An 11,013-nucleotide genomic window follows, 5' to 3' on the forward strand; every position below is an offset into this window, starting at 1 on the left:
TTACATATATTCAGCTTTAGGTGAAATGAACAAAGATGTAATCATTGCAGAGCGGAAGGAAAAGAATGGATATTGCCCTCAGGAGATTGATGATATCCAGTTGTCTGAATCAACAGACGATGATGATGAAGATGATACCACTGATGAAGATAATGAGGAAGACGGGAACTCTAATAAGGATACTCATGCCCCGTTAGAGTTAATGACAGAAGTAAGTTTTACTTGTATGTTATAACTTAAGAAACTTAAAAATACTAAAATAGCTAAATAATGTATAGCCTTGAAGATTGAAAAATAGTAAAAAGACCCTTGCCCACACACAGATGCTTACATGGCTACTCATTTCTCTTTCTTTAACCAGGGTAGAGGTGAGAGAAGTTTCTGGAACTGACTTACAGTATTCTGGTAAGGGCAAAAACAAGAACAAGGGAAGTCTGGGCGTAAAATTCTTCAAAGACTGCTTTAAGAAAAACTTTCTACTTATAGGGCACATGCCATTTACTGGGGATACTTAGAAATAAGTAAGAAAAGTGTGCCCTTACCCTTAAGAACTAACAGGCACATATTTATATAATGCAATTTTTAATAAAATATGTGCTAGTAGAGGTGTTTGTAAAGTTCTCTGGGAACAGGGAGGATTTAGTGATTAATTGAGAAAAGAAGCAGGAGAAATGGGGTACAGGAAGGATTTTTAGAGGAAATGACATGAATGGAGCTTTAGAAACATAAAGGAAGAGGGACATGTGGGAACAAATTGAGAAGGCATTCCTAGCATAGGAAACAGCATTGGCAAAAGCACTGAAGCCTGAAATGTCACTCCAAAATTGTACATAAACATTCACTGATAATTTTACGGAGAAAATAGTTTCACCTCGCCTGTTGTGATATCACAGTCTGCCTTTGATGTTACACAACTTCATGTGTATTATGATAAAGAACTTCATAATAGTACATTTCCATTTCCCCCTTCTCATCCTTTGTATTATTGTTGTCATACATTTTACTTGTACATTTGTTATAAACCCCACAATACATTGTTCTTTTTGTTTTAAGATGGTCAATTATCTTTTAAAAAGTTTTTTTTATTGGAATATTTAAATTAAAATTTAAAAATTAATTTTTTGAAAGACATTTCTGGTTTTTATTCATAGCTTGTATAGATTCAAATTTCCACCTGGTACTGTTTTCCTTTTACCAGAAAAACTTTCTTTACTATTTCTCATAATGCAGTTCTGCTGGAAATGAATTCTCTCCACTTTTGTTTATCTGAAAAAAAGTCTTAATTTCACTTTCAGTTTTAAAGGACTCATTAGCGGGAGGTTATAGGGGGCCAGATTTTTTTTTTTTTTCAGTACTTGGAAATGTTGCTCCATTGTCTGTTATTTTTGCTTAGTTTCAGACAAAATGTCTGCTGTTATTCTTATCTTTATTTACATGTATGTGTCTTTTTTTTACCATCTGTCACATTTTTTTCATCTGTATCATTATTTTTGGCAATTTGATTATGATGTACTTTGATGTGGCACATTTCTTCTATGCATTGAGATTCTCAGATCTATGAGTTTATAGTTTTCACCAGATTTGGAAAATGTTTGGTTATTAAGTCTTCAGATATTTTTTTTCTAACCTCTACCCACCCTCTCTTCAGCTGGACTGTAGTTATACAATGTTAGACCACCCAGTATTGTCCCAAAGGCCACTGATGTTCCTCTTTTTTCCTGTTTTTCTATATATTTTATTTTAGAAATTTCTAATGCTATGTATTCAAGTTCATATTTTCTCTGCAGTTATAATCCGCTTTTAAGTCTATCTCTGTTCTTCCCTCCCTCTGCCTCCCTACCCACCTGTCTCTCCCTCTCTCTCTTTCTCTCTCTCTCTCTATATATATTCATTTAAGATACCCTGTTTATCGTCTCTAGAAGTTTTCTTTAAATATTTTTGTAACTATCATTTCTCTTCTCATCATGTTTGTATTTTCTCTACATTTGAGCAAATGGCATGGATTTATAATAGCTATTTTAACATGTTTGTCTGTTATGCTATCATCTTTCTCAATTCTAGATCAATTTCTACTGATTATGTTTTCTCCTGCATCTTTGCCTGCCTGGTAATTTTTTTTTTTTTTACCAAATCCTAGATATTATAAATTTTATATTCTTGGATACAAACTTTTGTTTTTCTTTACATGTTGTTGAACTTTGGTCTGGGACAGTTGCGTTACTTGGAAATAGGCTTTTCTATTTGAGTCTTGCTTTTAAACTTTGCTGGAAGGATCCAGGGCAACCTTTATAGTGTAGGGACACTAACTAAGGTAATACCCTTATGAGAACTCTTCCCAGTGCTCTGTGTATTAAGAGGACCTTCCACTTTGGCTGGAGATAACATGAGCTCTTCTCAGCCTTGTGTGAGGGCCAGTGAGTGTTCCATCTGCTCATTCTAGTGATTCTTTTTCCAACCTCAGTTTCTTAATACTCATATGTAGATCAATACCAAGACTCTTTCACATTATTACATGTCCCTATCTCTTACATAGTAAACCTAGTGTACTGTGCATGTAGTTCAGAATATGTCACACACAAGCAGGGACAATCATCCAAGTAAAGGGTTATTTTTTAATGGAAACAGTCTAAAATAGTTTAGTAAATTGTAGAGCCCAAGTAAGTAAAAATACTAAGAATATTTAATTCCATGGGGAGAAAATTATTATGGTATGTGGTATATTTTTTAAAAGCTACTGAATAATCCTCGTTTTTGTAAATGTATGTGTTCATTTACAGAAAAAATATTAAGCAATATACATGGAGACGTTAAAAGTAAACATCTCTAGATGGCAGAAATATAGATGCTTTTTAATTGGGAGCAGTTTAGCATTTAAATTTCCTACGTATGAAAGTATGTATTACTTTGTAACAAAAAATGTAATAAAAATAGTAAAAAGCAAAACTATATAGTACAAGAGCAATACTGGAAAATACTGAATATATGTAATTGTCAATCTACATTTTTTCCTAAGTGTTGTTGTGTAATTATGGACTAAGTTTGTAAATTAAAGCTGTATCTGAACCAAAGGGATGTTAAAGTGTTTAATGTCTCCCCTGTCTCTGCCAGTGGAATCAACCTATGTCTTCTCAAATTGTTCAGTAGCACATACACAGTGTGGCCACAGCAAAGCAGAGGAATCATACTTATTCTGGGTTGCCCTGCCTTTAGAAGTCCTTAATATTCTTCGTTAACTAATTGATTACAGACTCACTCTTGGAAAAACATATGTAAATGTTAAAAGCAAAATAGTTAATCCTTAATGGAATATTTTCTAGGGAGTTTATAATGGACATTTATCTTTGTGAAACTACATGTACCTGAAGCATTTCTTCCTGTTTTCCAGTTCCTGAGAGCAGAAATGGGCCAAGACTACCATTTGGCAAAAAAGTTATGTCAGATGAGTAAGTTCAAAATACTTTTCCATTTTCTGATCTTCTCTTTGTTTCAAAATACATTGCATCATCTGTAAGATGGTTTGATTATCATACATCTAGTGAATTCCCTGATAGTGTCTCAGTGATTCCTTGATAGTAAAAATTGGAATACAGATTAATGAGACTTCTAGAGTAACTTTGAGTGGAATAACCTAACAGCAACTAATTACACCACTAGAAAATAAGTCAAAATCTTTACCTTCATGATAATGGGTTAGTAACGTTATGCCTTTAGTTTCAGAGAGGTATCATATAGTGCAGTAAACCTTACATAACATACAGTTATTTCACAAATATTTGAGTATCTACATGTGTAGGCACTGTTCTAACACTGAAGACACAGCAGTCAATAAGACAGATAACAATTCCACATTTATATTTAGCGTGAGACAGATAATAAACATATATAACTAGGGTATCATAAATGATGGGTGCTATGGAGAAAAATAAGCGAGGAAAAAGAAATAGAAAGTTCTAGGAGGAGGCAAAACAGTTTTAAATAAGATGGTCCAGAAAGGCCTCCCTGGAAGACCCGAGAAAATGCTTGGAGAAGCTGAGGGAATGAGTCATGTCATCTGGAGGAAGTGCGTTCCAGGCAGGACTAATAGCAGACGTGCTGAGACACGAGTGTGCCTGGCCAGGAACAGCAAAGAAGCCAGAGTGCCCGGAGCAGACTAAGCCAGGGGAAGTGTGATAGGAGGTGAGGTCGGAGAGGTTAAGGTCAGGAGTTGTGCACGTTGCATGGCACTTTTTCACAGTTTGAGGGTGGTGGCCTTTTCTCTAAGGGAGGAGACAAACCACTGGACACTTGAGTAGAGGAATGAGATGAAGTATTTAACTTTTCTATCTTTGGGTTCTTGTAGTTTGATTTGTTGTTCAAAATAGTTGTGGTTTTCTTTGTATTTAAGCAAAGAGAGGTTTGGGCAATTTGCTAAGTTTCTTAACTCTGTGGGTTGATGTTTTCATCAACATTGAAGATTTCTTGGCCATTACCTTTTCAAAGATCACTTCTGCCCCATTCTCTGTCTCTCTTCTCTTCCTGGGTCTCCAATTACACATAAATTAGACGTTTTTCATGGTGTCCCACATGTATCTTATACTCAGCTCTGTTTTTTCCATCTCTTTTTATTTCTGTGCTTCAGTTTGGGCATTTTTTACTGACCTATTTTTGAATTAGTTCATTCTGTCTGTCTCTGTGTCCAATCTACTGTTAAAACCACCCAGTGAAATCTTAATTTCAAGGATTGTATTTTCCAATTTTAGAAAGTCTATTTAATGATTTTGAAAGATTCCAGCTCTCTGTCAAAATCCATAATCCTTTCAACTATTTTACCATCTTTTTCTCTTAACTCATTAGTCTTCGTTATTTTAAAGGAGAAAATGGCAACTCTACAATTAAACTTTGTTGATAATAGAACTTAAAATATTAACTTTTGTCGACTTAAGTCTTATGGTTAAAATCCTTCAGTGAAATTGTGGTATAGGGACATGAAGGTCTACCCTCACTTGCCTCACAGAGTCCCCACTGTGGATACAGGACCTCTTAAATCACTGGCTGATTTTTAAAATGGATTTCTTGAATGCTCTAACACTACCTATTTTATATCCAAAATAACTTGCCTTGTTTAATCCTTTCCAGCACTTCTGACCTTTAGAACCATTGAGTAAAATATTTTGATCAAAACTATTTTGGGCAGCCCAGAAACATAGAATTTCCAATCAGAGGGAACCCTTAGAGAATCATCTCCAATGCTCTCTTTTTATAAATAATGAAATGGAAGCAGAGAGGGGTTGAGCGGCTTGCTCAGCCCCGCTAAGGGAGCAAGACACAACCAGAACTGGAAACCAAGCCTCCTTTCTCACAACAGCTTTTTTTCTCTGTAGTGGCTGGTGGAGAAGTGAGTGACCCTGTAGCTCTGGCTCCCAAATCTCTTAAGTTTCTGGTCAAGCCTAATTATGGGGAAATTAATATATTATATTCCCATATTCATCTGTCATTTTAGAAAGCCTCTGGCTCAAGGTTACAAAATACAGACATTGATAGCACCACCTCTGTCTGCCAGTTTTGGCCATTAGCCCTCCATAAACACCAGGTGCTCAATAAAATGCTTATTGACCTGACTTGAACCAGTGCATGTGAATTAAGTGTCAGGCCAGTAGGATGAAAAAGTTCAAACTGATCTATCTTAACAGCGTTCTGTTCCTTTAAAAACTAACTTCCTTTCTTCATTTCAGGAAATCCATGTTGATCACTAACTCTGTAAGAGACATTATGCCAGGGGCTGGAAAGAAAGCAGAAATCAGAGCACACATGCTCTAAACCCTTTTGGGGTTGACATCAGACATGGTTTGGCGTGGTTTGCACTCTTACTGCTCATTCTTTTCTGTCCATGGTAAATAGTGGTGTCTCTAAAACTAAAGATTAGACTCTTGGAAAGGAAGCTAAGACAGGCACCATGATCCAGGGAGCCAGGCGGGAAAGAGCTGCTCCCAAGAGGAAGAAGAGGCTGATGGGAAGAGTGAACAAAAAGGCTCAGAGATGGGGGTAGAGAGCAGGGGTGTGCATAGTATGATTGGCTACCCCTGATGCAGATTGCCAGCCAAGGATGTGAAATTAGGGAGGCCCAGGTCTGGCAATGCCAGGCATGTTCAAGGAAGACAGAGTTGGAGACAGACTCTGTCTCAGGGAAAAGGATTTGCTAGTTCTTTGATGCCAGTAGGAACTCTTGGCTGAGGGCTAGCCAAAGTTCCTCTTTCAGTTCAGAGCAATGGACAAAATGAATTTTTTGCATCTAGTATGGAGCCCAAAATATTATATGTAAATTCTCACAGCATAGATATTCTTTTGTCTCTTTTTTCCATCTTCTAGCTCTTCTACAGAACACTCCTCCTTCCTCTATATGTATATTTTTATATATTTATAAATGTATGCATGTAAACATAGATTATGTATTTACATATTTATGTATTTATAACTATGTGTTGAGCACCTACTATGGGAACTTTAGGGAATACATTGTTTAATTCTTACATCAATTCCTTGAGGCAGATTTGATTAACCCTATTTTATAGATGAGGAAACTGAGGCTAACAAGGAGAGCTAATTCACCCAAAGTCACACAGCTACCCAGTCGTAAAGCTAACATTAGATCCCAGGACTGGTTTAAAAGCCTTTGATTTCTTACTGTATTTCCATTTCTTCATTCAGTTAATAAGCTTATGTTTCTGGTCAGGCAGGCATAGATTTGGAAAAGAGATGTGTTTGTGGATCAATCAGATTGAAAGTGCTCCTGTAAGTTGACTAATGTATTTTTATTTGTATCTAAGGCAATTAATTTATATGAAATAATGCATCCTTGTCCCTTCAGAAATGTTTTACCAATTGATCTTGAATAAAGCCTCTGATTCCTAGTATGTTTTCTTTTTATCCTGCCTTCTAAAAAAATTTTTTTAGTGAAGGCTTGGAAAAGTGATTTTTTAAATGGGACTGAAAGTCAAGAGTCTCAAGTACTTTTCTTAGTTCATCTCATAATCCACTGTGAGATTTCATGCCAGTCTTCCCATTTCTTAGTCTCTTCACATGCGGCTCAGTCATCGCAGGGTGCCAACACTTCTGCTCACAGGCAGCCTGAGATTCAAAAATAACATTTAGGCCTAGAAGACCTACTTCATCAATTATAATAATTTTAAGTGTTTAAGAATAATGGCCTGAAAACCACAATGGTTCTCATCATTATGGGCCTAACACAAATACAGATGTATCTTCAGAAAAGATAGTTCCTAGAAAGGTTTCTATTTCTTTTTGAGTAAAATAAATCACCCTTTCTTAATAGCCTAGAGGCTAATTTCATCTAGGCATAGAAGGACTGCTTCCCATTTAGTTGTCTATATTCACTTACTCCATTTTTTTGATGTTTTGAGGGCTCCAGCTCTGTGTCAGTTACTCTAAGGGCTGCAACAGTGAACAAGACCAGTGTTCTGCCCACCCTGGAGGAGCCTCCAGTCTGAGGCCCTTAAGGCCCCATGGGCAGCAGAACACCGCCCCCGCCACATGCTCCCAGGTCCCTGTCCCAGCTGTTCGGCTGGAAGAAAGCATCCACTCATCCACTGCATGCTTAGGAATGAACCAAGCCTTTCTCTGCGCCCAGAGCCATTCTGGAAAAACTAATCATCAGCATTTATTCAGCATTCACCATGCACCAAGACTGAACTAAGTACTTTATCTACATTATCTCATTGATTCATCAGATCGGCCTGATGTGGCCAATGGTATTATTACAGGTAAGGGAAGTAAGGTGCAGAGATATCCCTTTCCCCATGGTGACCCAGCTAGACAGTGGCAGAACCATGATTTGCATCTGACAGTCTTTCTTCAGGGTCCATGCCAGCCTCTGTTTATAGGCCCAGGTTGGGAAACAACTCCCAGAATGTTAACTGCACATACTAAGGGCTTCTCTGTAGGGTTTGTAAAAAGGTAAGAGAATAAGAACTTTTTATTTATCGCCTAGGATGGATGTTGCTGGGCTAAGTTTCAAAGCAGATACCTTTCCCTCACTCTGAAAATTGACACTGGCCAGCAAATAAACCATGAGAATAAATCATGAGAAAGCTGAGCCCATACTCCAGTCTCATGGAATCATCCCAGTTCCAATGTAAAATTGTATAAGCTATGTTCCAAAGAATATTGGTCCAAGATTTCTTAATAAGTGTCCTGCCAGAAAGGATTCCATGGGAATAACAAATTGGGGAAACCACATTCTCCTCTCTGTAAGATTCATAATAGTTATGAGCATATTATATAAAATCCTGCAGTTGCCCCTTACTGTCAGCTCTACCCAAATAACTTCATTTAATCTAGTTTCCCAAATACGTGTTATCATCTTAAGAAACCGGTATCTCCAGCAGCAAGTTGGAGAAACTCTGCTCTAGAAAGAGGCTTAGCTTCAGAGGAAGATTTAGACTGCTAATGATAAGCGTATTTTAGTCCAAGTTAAAATGTATAAAAAGTCACTTTTATTAGAAGCCTTAAAAGATGTGTAAATACCTATAGGACCCTTGAAAGTAGCTCCTAAGCAGGCGCACATGCTAACCTAGTGTGGTGGTAAATTGTTATGTTAGTGGATTAGGAAATAAAGGCATTGGTTTGGGGTGTCAGGATGAAAGCCATATGGAGTGAGATCCTCTGAGCCAATGGGGCCTAGTTGAACCATCCATAGTTCTCTCTTAGCCAGGCGAATAGCACACTTGATGTTTCAGTGCCCCCTGGGGGTCATCAAGATATCATGCAGGAGTCACAACATTAAATGGATGGTGCAGGATTATGAATACTGAAGGCAAATAGGAAAAAGGCAGAGAGAGATCTATAGAGTGAGATCTAAAAAAATAAATAAAATAGTCTAGAAAACTCTGAAACAAAAAGTGTATATCTTTCTGGCCTCTAGGACATTGGTAATATGCCAAGAAGCCTAAAAAAACTATCGATATGGTCCAAAAGAAAGATGACACATTCACTTAAAGGATAACACAAAGAAATAAATAGTGCTAAAAACAATGGGTCTGATGAAGCAGTGAGAGGGCTGTTAAGTAGTTGATGACTGGGGTGTCATTAGCAAAGTCTCCATGTTTTTTGGGATTTGTACTTTGGGGAATGATTATAGTCAAGAAACGCTTTGGCTCCAGGCCTGTGAGGGATGCCTCATAGTGATGGAGGCTGCATTCTTTGGACAGGAGGTAGAAAAATATAATGAGGATTATTTCCCTTACAAAGCACCTAAGATAAGCAGAGCATTTTCTCTATTCATGTTAAGATATACCCGTGGTATATCTGTTGGTGTTTTCACTCTGTGTTTTCACTTACTCTGATTGACAGTTTCAATCTCATTCTGAGGAGGCTGTTTGCTGAAACACTTTGAACATTAATAACACACATTCTGTTGTCCATTTTCAGTCCTAATCTATGAACCAGAAAATCCTGAGGCCAAGGAGTTTTTGTCACTTATTGAAGAATTGTTGCAGATGGGTAAATTTAAAGATTGATATTTCTTATTTTTTATAGAACTATGAGTAGTTACTATTTAAAAATCCATTATCCCAAGAGATTGGTAAAGTACATCTTCAGGAAGTGGTTAAGAAAAGGCTAAATGGTTGGATGGATGGTTTAGTGAAACCAGCTCATCCTCTGTGGATGGTCAAGATGACTCCCTTTTCTCTGTGGGGTGGAACTGCCCAAGCAAAGCAGGTTCCCCGGGCACAAGGTATGGGGCACCAACAGAGTCTTCAGAGGGGACAAAATGTGCTTCTTGTCCCAGATACTAAAGGGATTATCCCACAGTCCCAAGCAAAGCCAGTAACCTCTAAATTACCCTAAATCTCACTTATTCTAACTCTGTCTAAGTAAGAATTAAGTTGACAATAGTAAAAAGTATTTTTATAGACCTATGTTTTAAATTTACTTTAAACATCTTTGTGCCAGTAAGAATATGTTCTTCTTTGCACTACAGCTTTGACCCTACATATAGTTAGCAAAATTCAGCTCAGTTCTCACATTCCAAAAATATATATTTCATAGTGGAGAGGGAAACAAGAGAATTGTGATTTTTCAGGGTGGAAATATTAAGAAACATTTTAAGCAATTCTCTTCCTTTCTGTGACAGAGAAAGCTCAGAATCTTGAGGAAGATGATGAAGAGAGCGAAGAAGACAGTAGTGCTGCGAGTGAAGGAGAGAGCAGTGAGGAGCCAAGTGAAGAAAGCTCTGATGAATGTGAAGATGGGTGATGACAGTTGCTTACTAGAGTTTAACCTTCATGTATGTTCATTACCGTATACTTTGGAAATATAAAGAGAAGAGCTGCATTGCAGTCTAATTGTTCTTTATTTGGTACAGAGTTCTTTTAATTTATCCATATTGGCTTGAGCTCCTTCTTAATATTTAGATTTTAGCTCAGTGTGAGCTACTCCGAGAGGGAAGTAGTTATTGGAAACACTTACACAGCACTGTGTGCCAGGTGTTGTTCTCTACATGTGAATTTATTGAATCCAACAAACACATGAGGTAAGCACTATTATTTTCATTAGACAGATGAGAAAACTGAGGCACAGAGAGTGTAAACATTTTAACCTGTATCATATACCTCTTGCTTGGTAGAGCCTGGATTTATATACACATTATGTTTCCCAGATCCATCCTCTCAGCCCCTCCCACATGCACCATGTTAGGCGCTTTTGTATCATTTGTTTCATGTTCTCTATAGTATGTATCAGTACCAGAAGTTCTTATTTAACTATCTGTTCTTTTTTTTTTTCATCTTTACAGCCTAGACTTTATTTGTCAACATTTAAAACTTTTTTAATTTTTATTTTATTTTTATTTATTATTTTTAAACTTAACACGTTTATTATTAAATATCTGTTCTTTTTATCTTCCCCCTTCCTATCAGAAAATGTAACCTCCATGAAGCAGGGCTTTGTCATTTTCACAGTTGTGTCCCTAGCAACTGGACAAGGGCCTGGCACATGATGAGCTGTGTAGACCAAGTG

General features: G+C 37.1%; 1 protein-coding gene across 15 annotated transcripts in view; it reads left to right on the forward strand.

Annotated features, from left to right (window-relative positions):
• Positions 1-10,329, forward strand: part of ERICH2 (glutamate rich 2) — a 28,780-nt gene extending 18,451 nt beyond the window's left edge. For 14 of the 15 annotated variants that reach the window (XM_072961138.1, XM_031678367.2, XM_031678369.2 and 11 more), the window contains 4 exons: positions 15-211; positions 3,386-3,443; positions 9,424-9,495; positions 10,130-10,329. In XM_072961138.1, the coding sequence (XP_072817239.1) occupies positions 26-211; positions 3,386-3,443; positions 9,424-9,495; positions 10,130-10,251 (438 nt within the window). In that variant the 5' untranslated portion in view covers positions 15-25 and the 3' untranslated portion in view covers positions 10,252-10,329. The remainder of the gene's footprint in view (positions 1-14; positions 212-3,385; positions 3,444-9,423; positions 9,496-10,129) is intronic. The other variant, XM_072961127.1, reaches the window with a different exon arrangement.
• The last annotated feature ends 684 nt before the right edge of the window (positions 10,330-11,013 follow it).

The sequence above is a fragment of the Vicugna pacos genome, chromosome 5 (genome assembly GCF_048564905.1).
Source record: "Vicugna pacos chromosome 5, VicPac4, whole genome shotgun sequence".
Lineage (NCBI taxonomy): Eukaryota > Metazoa > Chordata > Mammalia > Artiodactyla > Camelidae > Vicugna > Vicugna pacos.